Genomic DNA, 14754 nt, shown 5'->3' on the forward strand with positions numbered 1-14754 from the left:
TGAGAATCCGGGCTCTTGTTCAGCACCCCCCCTTAGATTTTCAGCAGAAACTGACTCTTCTGCCATATATGTATGGCAATGGTGCCAAATAGACCATAGCTGACACTCAATTTAAGTACCAAAAACCCCCAAATATTTAACTGATCATCAACTATATATTTTGGACTTTCTCGGACTGATTTAATCCCTCCCCACCCCTCCACCCCCGGCCAGAGCCCTGTTCGCTGCTGCACAAGGAAACGTGGCAATCCCAGACATGTTTTATGAAGTCTGGTGTCCCTTAGTAATCGCTCGGGAGATATGGCCAGCCGCACCTTATATGCTGTTCCCTGCAGCCTTTGTGCTCCTCTAAGGCAGCGGTTCTCTAACTTCAACGCAAAAGAATCACCTGGAGAGCCTGCTGAAACAGTTTCCCAGCCTGGGGCCGAGTCTGACTCAGGAAGTTGGAAGGGGCCCCATAAACCTACAGCTCTCCCTGGCTCACAGGTGAGGCTGTGCGACAGCCAGTGCTCAGGGGAGGAGGCAGCATCCTGAACATGCAAAAGCCACCCCCCCACCCCCGCGCCCACCACAAACACTCCTTTTGACAAGATTTGTATGTTACCTGCCACGATTTATATACGCCATTATGTGAAAGTATCTTCACCAAGTGTCCCTCACTAGTATAGACCTCAACTCCCGGAGGCGGGTTTGTCTTATGTGAAATGTATCCCAGCAGACTGTATTACTTCTCCCCCTTCCCCAACTCGCCACTCCCCCTCCCCCATACCCTGATCTCTTTATCTTTGAGAAAGATAAAAATCAGTCTCTAGGAAGAGTACTCCCACTCAGTAAATCATAGCATTAGCTATGACACACAGTGGTCACTGTTCACGAATGCTGGCTAACAAATAACCCAGCTCTGTCAAACATTACCAGTAATTCACTTAGCAAACCTTCAACGGCTTGGTGTAGAAATGCAGAGGCGTGACTTCAGCCAAGGCAGGCAAAGTCGGAAAGCCCCAAAGGCAAGTAGATGTTTTGTTTTTTAGCTCTTCTCCGTCTGTATCACCAACTCAAAGATAACTTTGCTTCTATTGTATAGAATGAGTGTTTGTCTTAGTTACGTGGGAAATGCCGCTCCCAGTAACACTTTATATAAACAACATTACATAGAAGTAGTTGCCATCAAAAATCCAATTACCATTTTATATTGTTATAGTTTCTAATAAGCATATAGTTAGAAGCATCTAATCGTTCTTTATTCAAGAAAGGCAGTCCACAAACTACCCTGGTGTACACAATTATTTTAAGGACAGAGAGGCCAAAATAAAAACCAGTATATCGCTATGGGAAAGTATTTAGCAAAATATCGAAACATTATTGGAAAGAGAGAAGACAAATAAAATAGAAATATGGTCCTTAAAATATAATTTTTAATTAAATGTAGGAAAGTCCATATTAACATGGGAAAGGCTAAAAAAAAAACTGGTCACCTAGCTCCACAAATCTTGCAAAAGTCTGTGGAATTAAATATAACAAAAATTGTCAGGTGATTCAGCTAAAATTTCCGTGCGTTATTTTGTCTGTAGCATGACAAACCAACAGAGACGGATGGATAGGATACAAAATTCATATTCTGGTAAAGTTTTCATATAATTACACAATAGTAGGATAATAGTCTAGTCTTTTACTGCCTAGTAATGGGAATAATAAAACCATCAAATGTTAGAGCTGACGAGAGTCCACTTGTGACAACTCCTGTGAGGTCAAAGTGCCTGCCCATATTCTGTTATTCCTATAACTTTCCTAGGTCATGCGATTTCTGGGAACATGAAGTCCCGAAAATCTGAGGACTGGTTGGTGCCAGTGGCGGGGGTGCCCATCTGGTCTGCTGGTGGCCATCACAGATCTCCAGGGATCTCCATCTCCTATGATGCTGGTATTCTCTGCCCCCACAGGAAAATTCGAGCTGGGACACAAGTGGACGATGCTGACAGCTCATAAGTTAATAAAATGACTCCAAATTCTCTGTAGGTAGTATGTATCAACAAACTAAATTAACCTACCACAACCTAGTGTCTCAGGTTACGTCATAATCCTTCTGGACTAACAGCACCCCCCCGACACACCCCTGGGCGGGGCTGTAAACCGGTGGTCCTCCAGTTGGTGTTTGCCAAGGTGCAAATTACTAATGAAAAGCAAGCTCAGAACTGCAGAATTTAACTTCAAATGAGCCAACTTAAGTCATAAACCAAGCAGTTGTTAGTAGAGTTTCTCCGTTCAGTTTAAAGCATGGTCCTTACTTATTTGGTTTTAAGAACTGTGAGTATAAACTTGAACTTGGAGGAATGGGGGCGGGAGTGCCAGGCCCCAGCTCAGCCCCACGCCTCGTACCCAAAACAGCATCATGAGTGTCAGGGCTTTGGGCACTGACCTCATTTAACAGAGAATTCAACATCACTTTAAGGGATTCTGAGGGTAACTTATTCTTGAAAATTAACGCTATGCACCCTCGCGGTCTTTTCTAAACTGCTCTTCTCCACCACCCTTAGGCTAAGCTTTCAACTTAAAACCTAAATTCTTAATATGCAGTAGCTCACGACAGGGCAGAGTATTGACATAAAAGCCGGTCTTGAATTTCCAAGTAACTTTTGTTTCAGCTATGTTATGTTACATTTTAGGGATAGGGAGGCCAAAATAAAAATGGAACATTGTTACATTTTATATTATTCTTCATGTGAAATATATGTTATAAGTAGAACAATTAAAATAGTGACAAGGTATAACTATTTTGTAGGGTGACTGAAAGGGAACTGCTTGGTGAGAGGTATAAAGCTAACCTAGTCTGACTTTCTTTTAAAGGCTGAGGAAACAGCCCCAGAAAGGTTTACAACTTTCTCAACTTCTGGTAATCAGCCCCTAAAAATATTTATATCTGTATAGCTCTTAAATGTCACTTGTAAAGTTATATCTTTCAATGCTTTTAAATTTTTGAAGTTTGTAATTCCAAACGCCGGGGTGAAAAATTATGTAAAATTACATACAAGGAAGTGCCCAGATAAACTAATATCCATCTCAGAATTTCAAGAACATGTAATGAAATCTCGAGTCTTTCTTAATAGCTCCTTTTGCCTCTGAAAGTAAGCCACTTCCTGCCCCCAGACCCACTTCCTGTCAGCCAAGGCTGCCTGACGAAAAGCCAACCAACCAGTCCTGTTTGTGCTCATCACAGCCAGAGAAAATCAGGACCTTAGAGCTAGACGGGAGCTTTCTGAATAGTCGCATTAAAAGGGGGTCAGGTTCCTCTACAATAAAACCAGGCTGGGAACGGTCTGTGCTGAGCCCTCCCCACTGCTCACGGGCTAAGGTGTTGCTTTTGGGAGGAAGAAACTGCAGCAGTAAGAACCTGCTTTCCAGATGTTTGACAAAAGAAAGGATCATCACTCTCACCCAAGCTCCAAGTCTGTGCTGCAGAGTGACACAGGGGGGCATTTTTAACTGCCAGCAGTATCTAAAAATAATGTTTCTGATACCCACTACAATGTCCATTCTTTTAAGATCCTTTTTTGGTGAGTATTAAGTAGAAACTGACTTCTCCCACACTGAGAATGGCATACATTGTGTAATTTTAATATGAGAACTAACTGGAATGCTTAGACAGCATTTTACATAGGAAAGGGGAAATAATCAAAGAATGTTACATTCTACAAAAGAAACTATTCCTTTTCAAAAACACAAATAATCTACATCTTTTTCTCCCCCCACCCCCCCACAAGGCAGTCAAAATAAATGATCATTCAAGGCTTCTCTTAATCTAATAAGCTTGAAGTCTTGGATCTGTTGTAGCGCGTGATTTGTTTTACTAGACGTATCATACCTATTTCAGCACCAACTCAGTTCACTGAAAAGTGAAGTGAATTATATACACAAATGTAGGATCTCATAAAAAACAAAAGTCAGGGATGGGGCCAAGGTGGCTATCACATGCTATAATGGTTTTTAATTCTACGCTCATAAGACATAGGATATTAAAGACCTATAGACTAAACTTCACTACCCACCCAAAATGCACTATTTCCTTTGTAAATTGAGAAGTCTGTCAAGAGTCTTTTCTTTCTAATCTATTGAGCAGGAGAGCCTATGAAAGAATAAAAATGTCAAAACGACATAACTCCTTTGCCAACTTGTTGTTTTAGGGAAGGACATGTAAAATAAGCCACTTAAATTTTGTGCCATTTTTAATATAAATCTTTGCCCCTAGTTAAGATCACATGTACAGTGATATTTTGCAGTGTTGAAAGACTATTTCTTCTATAAGAAGCTTAGACAGGATGTATTTGAACTTTACCCAGAAGTCTTTACTTTTGCTATCAAATATAGAAAGCAAGACACGAATCGTTTTTTTAATCCAAAATAAATGAGTAAACTTACAAAATTTGCTTGAATAAGCAAACGTCGAGAAAACTTATGCTTTTAAACCGCCCTGTGTTTCGGAAATCGTACTAAATTGGAAAAAAAAAAAAAACCTCTCTTTAATTTATACTTTGTCACAATCAAGTATATGGCATCCGGAATGGGATTATAATTACGTACATAATCACTTGATGGGAGCAAGAAGCCCTGGCACGCATTTACAGTCCCGTCACCCACCTGACTCCTGCAGCCCCTGTCCGCTGGCTGTACTTCTTGCAGGTCTCACCTGCTCCCACCCCGACCACGGACTACACAGACTACGCAGACTATGCAGACTACAAGCACTGATCTCAAAATGGCTGCATGAAATTCTGCTCAGTAAGGCCCGCATTTATTATGCGCACTTCCAATTTTCAGCTCTGAGAATGCTGCTATTGAGACAATGACCTATTTCCAGTAGGGTCACAGCACTCTCCCCCTCCCCCACCAAAAAAGAAATCGTGGGAATGAAGAGGAAGAGTGGAACTGGCTGGGAACAAACAGTTCTGTGTGTTTCCAAGTCAACTGCGATTTTGACTAGAGATCGCCCTTAACAGAACGTGTGTGGAGGGTGAGAGCCCCTCCTCCCCCAGGGGGATTAAATCAGCCACTCACTGATCAGAACTCAAAAGGTCTCTCCAGAAACTGTGGTTCTACCCCCGGGGAATCCATGGAGAAGGTTCGCCGGTTCACACTGGCAGGCAGGGCAGGCTTGCTGGGGCCACTTCTCAGGCCTTGGATCCAGGACTCCGGACTGCAGGGGAGGCGGGGACCCCTTCCCCCTTCCCCTTCACTAGACTCAAGCATTTGGCAATTTGGGATTTGGAATCGGAGCAGCGTCTCTTTCACACTTACAATGTGCTTCAAAAATACAAACTTATTTTGGCAGCGGAAATTTGAAACATTTTCACAAAAGTAGAGAAAACAGTAGAATGAGTCCCCATGTACTTTCATTCAGCTCTAACTCTCCAGCTTTCTCGATCATATATATCATTCCACTTGCAAAAACTTCTTTGTGTAGCCCTAACAGACCACACACACACACACACACACACGCACACACACAACCACTCACCGTATAATTAAAAACTATTCCTTAATATTTAAAATTCAGTCAGCATTCAATTTTCCCCAACTGCCTCAAATCATGTTGTGCACTTGGCAGCCTTCTCTTCATACTGTATTTCCAAACTGCCCTGTTTGGCCAGTTTCTTAATAAACATCAAGTGCTCCCCACCCTATCACCCCATCTAAGTCCCACTAATAGTCTCACCCAAATAGCAATGTATTATGTAAGCAGATACTTGAACAAGAAGCGACATCCGTAATTATCTAACCAAGGCAATGAAACACCTTAATAAGAATACTATACTAACGTGCATAATATTTTAATAAAGAGGTGGTTCTAATCTAATATTTATGTTCTAAGCTTTTACTAAATGATTCGTGGTTCGATTTGTTCTTAGAAACATAAGGAACGAGGTTGGATAGCCCTGTAAGATATATTTTACAAGAAATCTACAGATGCACTAATGGCGTGGTAGACAAAATATTATTCAAAAAGAACAAATTTCCCTGAACCTCAGTGCCTGAGAAATGATGGAAGAATCTAAACGGGTTTGGCAAATGATGATACGCTTATCGGCAAACCTATCTGTAACTAGGGTCTTGGAGAAACATCATCTTGACTCATTGTCCAATGCAAGAGTGACCGACCGATCAAAGAACGAAAAGTAGACAAGATGGCACACTCCGCTCATTCAGAAGTCACTCTGCCCAGAGGTTTTAACTCTTCATCCAACAAGGAGTGAGTGAAAGAATAAAAGTGTCTGTCTGTCTATCTCTCTCTCTGCAAATGAAACTGGATGGAAACTGACAACAGCCCTCCTCCCTGACGTTTTATCAGCTGCTTGAAAGTAGGTATTTCCTTCTTTTTGTTCACCAATGTATCCCCAGGACTCAAAAACCTGGCACGTAAGTGGGTACTCTATCTGTTGAATGAACAAATAAGTTTTATGGAGGGATGTGGGTGATTTACATTGTGGCAGCAGCAGGACAAAAAGTAGGGGAAAATTTATGGTATTCTTAGGCTAAGTCAGGAAAAAAAAAAAAGGCTGTCGTGAGAAATGACAGTGTATTTAATCTGATTAATGTTTTGTAGTGACAAGTCGAGTTCTACATTTACTCTGCCCTCTGCGGTGACAGAGAAGAGAGACGGAGCCAGGCACGGGGCCAGGAACTTCCTGTCGGTCCTGGTCCTAAGTCCCAGAGGAGGAAGCAGGGCACAGGGAGGCTGAGAAGCTCGCCCAAGAGCACTCACTACGAGGCAGCAGGTCTGCCCCCCGGGTCATCCTTCTTCCCTCTATGCATCTGCCGATAAAGCAAGAATTCAAAGGTTGTTCCAGAAGCAGATAACGATGTTCTTTTTTTTTTTTTCTTTTTTTTTCCCCCCAAACCACTATGCCTCTCCCACTTTTGTGGCCAGGAAGAGACAGAAGGCAAAGAAACAAGTATTTCACGTCATTATAGGCAAAAATAAGTTCTGTAAAATAAAATGAACTGGGGTACAGGGTGGACAATAAGGCAGAGTGGTCTAAATTAGAGACTGAATTATAAAACCATCTATAAGTTTTCATACACACGCTATGGTAGGTCAAAAGTAAAATTTAAATTGTCAATGATTAAAAAAAACCCAACTCATGTATGTAACACTCACCTTCCAATTCAAATACCCAGTACAATTTACTTCTTTTTAGCATATGCCAACAAATATGTCACTATGGCATGGCTTAGCAAGTGTGACACCAGATGCTACCACCTTCTCTACAGAGGGCTGGCCAGCATGCTGGCCTTGTTGAAAATCTGACCTCAGCACCAACTACGCCTGCTCCTTGCTGAGCTTCCACAATACAGGGCCAGGCTCACAGGGCCAGGCTCACGCGGCCTCTGATTTTTTTTTTTTAAATTAGAACCAACGGGGTGGATCTGCTTCTAAATATTATTAGCTTAGTCATAAAATATATACAAGGTATAACAAATACCTAACAATTATTTTTATCCTAAAGCAAGGGTTGGCGATTTTTTCTATAAAGAATCAGATAAATATTTTGGGCTTTGCAGGCCATATTTGGTGTCTGTTGCATATAATTCTTCTTGTTGTTTGAAACCTTTAAAAATATAAAAACTATTACTAGCTGGCAGCCCATATAAAAACAGGCCACGGCCAGATTTGGACTTTGCCTACCCCATCTTAAAGGAAAAACGATTATTTACAATATCTGAAACAACAATTTTTTTAAAAATACAATTTTAAACTTCTCTCAGGCAAAAATAGAAAAAAAAATTAGGGTGTGGAAAGTGACTTCAAACTTAACACGAAGATAAGCAAAATTTGATACATTCAGTTATTGTAGTTTGATTCTTAGATGGTATTTGTCCTTCATCAATAAAAGTTGGGTCAAGGTCAGAAAATTTTCATTTTGCTTTTAAGGTTTGTTTTGTCAAATAGGTATTTTGTTTTCTTAAAAAGAAAACTGTTAATGCAGTTTTCATTTCCTTTGAGACAGCATTACCATTTACCTAGTATTTAAAAAAAGGGCTTAGAGAATGGCATGTGAATCATGATCACGTAGGAAAACAGAACGGACCCACTGCCTTGCTGCCTTAGTCCTTCTGCCCTTGCATGCTGGCGAGCTCCTATGCATCCCTCAACACCCACCTAGAATCTGGCCAGCGGGGAGCCCCTCCCTGGCTCTCTGGGGCACTTCATCTACTCTATGCGCCTCTCTAACGGCATTTATCATTCTGCACTGCAATTCTGTCTTTACCTGTCCGCCTCCTCTGTCGGACTGAGAAAACCGTGAAGGCAAAACCCGTCTTCCTTATTTTTATAAGCCAGCACCTAGCACATAATGGCACGATAATAGGGCTTCAATAATAAGGGGTGAGCCCAGGTGGCCTACAAGAGAATTCTGACTTCTAGGAGACACGGAGGATGAACAGGAGGTAGGGTTGCCTTTCCCTAAATAACCCCAGCAGTTCACCCGGCTGTTTCCCTCCAAAGGCCAGCTGACCGACTTTACCTGGTTTGTAGCAACTCAGGAACCAATACCCTTAGATTTAGTTACAAGTTTCACAGAGCAGTTTGTAAAGTGAGTGCCCGGGGGTGGGCTGGGTGGGCAGGGGCAGGGGGAGTACACCAGAAATCACAAAGCTTACAGTACCTGAAGAAAAACTGTTTGAATTTCATAGATACAAACTTTGCCTCGGTTTATCTTATGTAACATTGTTTTCATTTAAAAACTCTACTCCCATTTTACAGATGGCAAAATTAAGGTCCACGAAAGTGAAACAGCTTGCCAAAGTACAGGTAAATAATAATGAAACTTTATACGGCTCTTTATATTTTTATGTGGAAAAACTATGTAGATTAACCATATATTTAAGCATTGCACTTTAAGCAAAAGTCTCTAAGTCACCTTACAGCACAATGTTGTCTCTTTCCTTTAATAAACTATGTACAGAAGTCTAGAATAAGATCATCATTACGTCCACAGGCATGGATGGTAAGCGTGTTAGAAGGAAAATAATGCTACCTTCTGGTCTTTTCAATAAACACTCCCTATTTAATTAGCAGTGGCAAACATGGTTAGTGCTTAAATTACAAACTAACTGGAGTATTGGGGGAACCCATAAGGAATAACTCAATGTATTCACTGATGTTGAAAGCGGGCTGTGAATGTCATTGCTTCAGATGAGAGCTGAAACGTCTAAATACTGTAAGAAAGCAGGCGTATTGAATCATCCTAACAATCTCCAAACTGCCAAAGACACACAAAAGTTTAAGTCTAAGTAAAAAAAAAAAAAAAAAAATTAAAACTTATAATAATTCGCTAAGAATAGTGACAGTCTCCTTTTCCAAACTGTAAATATTAATAAAACTACTCCATATTTAGTTAGAAGTCAGGCTATTTTTTAGGACAGTAACGAGAAAAGTCAATGTGGAAGAATGTAAAGTAGAAAAAGAGGAATAGAATCTTTCTTGCCGGCCGTTTAACAGGAAATGTCTGCCCTTTTCCCCCTTTAAAAACAAAGAGCCAAAATCTGAGAGCCCACTGGTCACTGCCAAATTAAGCTCTGCAAATGGACTCCCCACGGAGAGATCAAATCAGAGAGATGCTATCACACAGCTTAGCTGGCCTTGTCTTTCTCGAGTTTGATACCCATCCAGCTACCTTCTCTTCCCCGCCCCAGCTACGTTCCAAACATCAGTGACGACACCCGTGGCGTTTAAGCCGAACTTTAAGAAGGGGACTGCATCCACTCCTGAGCCTATGACAGCGTCCCTGGGATGGACGCTCTGGGAGCACAAGCACACTGGCCTCTGGTCTCTGCTTACACACGAACTCCAGGCCACCGTGGAGGGGACTTCATTGCATTGTTGGGGTCCAAGAGAAAGGAATACATAAAATCTGCCCTTTTCCTATGAAATCAGCAGTTCCCGAACTCTGGGGTGCATCCAGACCATCTGGGGAGCTTATTTAAAGCACAGGTACCCAGTCCTACCCGGCCGTGGAGACGGGGACTCAGCAGTGCTTGTGAGGGGCCCAGGAACCTCAGTCTCCGGGTAATCACATGCACCCAAATTTGAGATCACCGTGCTAAATTAATCCTAACTTTTAACTTTGTGTGTACAGTGTGTACATACACTCAGGAGAAACATAAGAAGCTGCTGATTACTTCTAGTTTATGTGGATTTAAAACCGCTGTAGCTTGATAAGTCTGGTATTTGTACACACTTTGGGAGGTAGCACTTCTAATTATGAAAGAAAGCAAGGACTTTTTTCATCGACCAGTTACAAATTCATTAACAAACTGTGGAGACCAAACCCTCGACCTTCCCTCCCACGCCCGGTCCTTCTCCAGGTGAAGGAATGGCCTTATCTCAGTGAAGGAATGGCACCACCAGCCGCCCAGTTCTGCAGGCCAGGCTCCAGAGGCTGGCCTCGGCACCGCCCTCTGCCCCTGTGCTTCCAATCCATCCATCACTGAGTCCTATCAAGTTCACCTCCCTCAGAGTTCCCAAATATGGCCCCTCCCCTCCATCAGCACCGCAGCCACCTGAGGCCAAGCTATCCCCACCTCTCACCTGGGCTGCTCTGATAGTCTACGGTCTCCACTCTTGCTCCCAGCTGCCTCCTACTGATTCTCACGCTGCAGCTGCTGTGTGAGCTTCAAGGCAAATCTGATCAGGTGACCTTACCTCAGGCTTCTCCCTGAGGTGAGCCCCCAAACGCCTGATCACGGTCTGCAAGGAAGGCTGCATAGCTGGTCTCCATCAGGAACTTCATCCTGCTCTCTCTCCACACAGGGCGTCTGCACAGGCCGTTCCCTGCCTCCTCCTTCACCCAGTGAAGGCCCCTCCGCTCTGCACACTGCTCGGCCCGGTCACCACCCCCTGGGGTGCCTTCCTGACCCCCCTGACTGGCACTTCCCCCAACTGCCACCAGCACACCCGTCATCACGTACACTCGAGTTATGTTATGACCTTATCTGTCCCCCTCACCAGATTGTACATCCATGATGACGGGGACTGTTTCTGTGTCTGCTCATCTCGGTAGCCTCGACAGCTAGCATGGTAACACAGCCGACACCCATGGAACTAATGGATGAATGTACAAACGGACTCACTGTGCCTTACAATGTGACGATGACAAATGACTAAGCCCAGCCACTGCCACATGGGAAAATCTGAGCTACCTAATTGACCATCTGCCTGTGGTGAAGGAGGGCTATCCAGAAAATAGATCCCGTGTGTCCTCCTCCGTTGGTAGGAGGGAAGAAAAATGTATCAGATACTCAGTAAATTCTGTCCCTGCTAAAATATTTAGTGGGAAACGCTATGTATTCCCAGAGCGCCAAGGTCATCTCAGGAGTTATCCTAAATGTTTGGCACAGGGCAGAACTCTGAACACACTTTCAGAGTTTGTCACTGAAGGGAAAATCTACTTGTATATGACAGTCTCTCCTACCAACACCTGATGAACGACAGGCTGGTGCCACTTAGAGGCGGTCCGGGTTTAAACCCCTCAGAAAACGGCTCTGCGAGCCTGGCCTTGAAACACAACCGGTTTCACTCCTGAACTTGACTGCAGCGCGTTTCCCTTCGCACTCCCCATGCCTCCTCTCCATCGCAACGAAGAAAGCAAGTGGGGGGGATGGGAGGAAGCAGGAAGGAGCCCCACGGGGCGTCCTGAACTCTGGGCACAGAGTGTTCCCTGAGCCAGGTCCCTGGGAACAAAGCCCCACGCGTCTCCCCAGGTGAGAGGAAGTCCAGCCGAGCAGAGGACCTCAGAACATCCTCCCCGGAAGCCTGCCTACCAGTCACACAAGAGTGGGGCCCCGAAGCGGCTGCAGGAAAGCAGACCTGGGCAGGGGCCACCGCCCTCCCTAGGAGCGCCCAGGCAGCTCCCGTCCTCCCCACGGGCCTGAGTGAGACTCAGTGAGGCATTACGTGCCCATCAGATGGGTTTCCTCTTCATTGTCACGCTTTACCTGCGCCTGTCTCCCTCTCTGAGGGACTCAGAGCGGCCCGCCTTCTCTTTCAGCACTTGCTTGTGTCTGGGCTCAGGTCCCAGACTCAGCTCCCCGAGGGCAAGGTCTGGCCCGCCCATCTGTGCAGGCTCCCCGTGCCCAGCTCAGTGAGTGGACGCTCAGCCTTTCTAACCAGTGGTGGCTGGGAAAGCAGCAAATAAATATAAATTTCATCTGTACTGCTTTATGAATAAAGCCATCCACTGACTCGGTTTAGATAAATCAATCAAAAAGACTTCAGTGAAAATTCAAGGGATCCAGTGTGAGCCCCGCACCCCAACTACTCAGAGGTACCCACCTTTCTAGGTAAATGTTTGCCCCTCGATCCTGTTGCCAAACTTCAAACTGCATGAAGCCACCTGACAAAATTCCTAGCTTGGGCCTGACTCTAAGCAAGACAACCCTTTGTTTCAAGGGTACATCTGTGGAGCTTGTTGGTGGCCGCTTCAGCTTTAGCACTGTCTGCGGTGGCTTAAAACAATAACAAAAACTAGATACTCTCGAGCAGCCTTAGAAGTACCATATCCAAATGTGAGCAGGCCCCTAGGCTCCTCCCGGCCACCTGTGGGGTGTCCCTCGCTCAACTCACGTGAAGAAAGACTTTTGGGTATGTACTTTACGAGGCGAAGCTACGAGAACCCACTACCACCACCGAAAAGGGGACAGGTAGGACTTTCTCAAAGGAGTTTTAGACCGAAAAGGCGACCTCGCAACAGTTTGGAAATTGTAACTGTAGCTATTATACAGTCCTTCAAAAGGTGACTCTGGTTATTGGGACATTAACACACAAGGTGATGGCTACTATCATTCCTTAAGACTTTAACCACCATCTTCGCTTTGTCAGAACATTTTCAAAGTTTCTGATTCGGCATGAAAGACAAAATGAAATTAAAATGTACCTGCCATAGGAAAGAGCCTTAAAAATGAAGAGCATTCTGACACATGTTACGAAATGGATGAACCTGGAGGCCATCATGCTGAGTGCCATGAGCCAGACATGAAAGGACAAATACTGTGTGATTCCACTTAAGTGAGGTCCCTAGGAGTGAAATTCAGAGACAGGAAGTAGAGGGTGGTTGCCAGGACCTCGGGTGGGATGGGGGTGGGGCGGGTAGCGTTTAACAGAGTTTCTATTTGGGAAGATATGTATATTTTACTAAAATAAAAAGAAACCAGAAAAAGAATAAAAGAGAGTTCATTATGAAAAACGAGAAAGAAAGTGACAGGAAACTGGTTTACTGACTTGTTTCTGAAGGATATCTTAAAAGCTGAACTCCGCCATCTTTTAGTGAAATAAATAAAATCTTGGCCACTACTCCCATCCGCAGCGGGGGCTGTGCCCTGAGTAAGATTGTATTTAGGTCAGTTTTATATCACAGGCTTTGAAAAGCCTGGCGGGTTCACGCTGCTTGCAAGTTCAAACTGAAAAGAATTTTGTGTAGGAAAAGAATTTTCTGCTTCATGAATGAATCATTTTGATGATGTAACAGGCAAAAACTATACTGGCTTCTGAATCTATCAGCATATTAACATAGTAACTTATTTAACTTAATAGTAAAATAAGACTATTAATTAAAAACTCCTTTTAGGGAAGCTAACACTTAACGGTAGAAAAAGCACATAAGCACTGACTACAGAACTTCTCTGTAAAACTAAAAATAAATTTCAAATCTTTTATTCCAATTTTTAACGAATCCAGATACTGTCTCCATGATTCAAAACTCAATTAAAAAATTGTAAATCCTCTCCCCAAAGTCTCATCACCAGTTCACCTGTGTTAAAGCAGATGGAATACATACAGTTTCTAAGAAATGCCCACCACAAAGAACCTGCCTTGTTCTCACAACTTAAATGAAAGCCAAAACTCTCCAGGCCTGGCCAGGCCTCACAGAGGCAGTGACATATTCAGATTCAGGGGGACGGAGGTGACGGCGCTACAGCACTTCAATCAGCTGATTTTGGGTTGGGGTACAGCAGGGAGAGAGCCTCTTTATCAAACTCCAGGGCCGCCGTCCTGTGCATGTCAAGTTCATTACTAAACCTCTTTTGCAGACAGAAATCCTGCCGCAGTAGCAAATTCCCGGGGTGACAGCACAGCCTCACAGGCCCGGGGTAGACGCCCGCTCGCCACAAAGGCTGCGTCTCCTTCGCCAGAGGAAGCGCCAAAGGAAGATTTGGGGTGCATGTGGGTCCGGACACTTGCAGGGACTCCGAGCTGGTGTGCGTCTTTGGAACCTGGCTCTCCCTGCGATTTAGACTTTTCAAGAACCTTCCAAGTTGCGTTAGAATACACTTTTTAAACAAACCGAAGCAGTGTAAAGGGGATTCTGATTGTTCTATAAAAGCCCGTAACTACTGGAGCAAACGAAAAGGCTGCAGAGAGCATCGTCACCGTGTTCTCGTCCGTAATTTCACGGAAGGACCAACAAATAACAGGGGAGACGATTCTCTGCTCCTGCGCTGCCGTCCGTTTGAAAAAGACCCCGGGGCTAGAGGGAGGCGCCCCAACACCTCGCCCAGGTAACTCCGCTGGAAAAGAACCCCGAAGGTCCGACCCGGAAACTGGGTTACTCACTGGTTTCGGCATTTTCGGTTCCTGGTGGGTTTTCCTCGATTCTCCGGAAACGACTGGCCGGCAGCGGCTGAGACGGCTCTCGGGACCTGGAGGCAGAGGGGACCCCTTAGAGCGCGCGCCGCCTCCCGCTCCTCCCCCGCCGCCGCGCCCCG

At 44.3% G+C, this 14754-nt stretch overlaps 1 protein-coding gene across 1 annotated transcript in view; it reads right to left on the bottom strand.

Annotated features, from left to right (window-relative positions):
- EZR (ezrin) overlaps window positions 1–14711 on the bottom strand; it is a 45856-nt gene extending 31145 nt beyond the window's left edge. The window contains exon 1 of the mRNA XM_006915028.2: window positions 14603–14711. Within this exon, the coding sequence (XP_006915090.1) occupies window positions 14603–14614 (12 nt within the window). The 5' untranslated portion in view covers window positions 14615–14711. The remainder of the gene's footprint in view (window positions 1–14602) is intronic.
- Window positions 14712–14754: the final 43 nt, after the last annotated feature.

This window comes from Pteropus alecto, unplaced genomic scaffold (assembly GCF_000325575.1).
Source record: "Pteropus alecto unplaced genomic scaffold, ASM32557v1 scaffold195, whole genome shotgun sequence".
In the NCBI taxonomy this organism is placed as follows: Eukaryota; Metazoa; Chordata; class Mammalia; order Chiroptera; family Pteropodidae; genus Pteropus; species Pteropus alecto.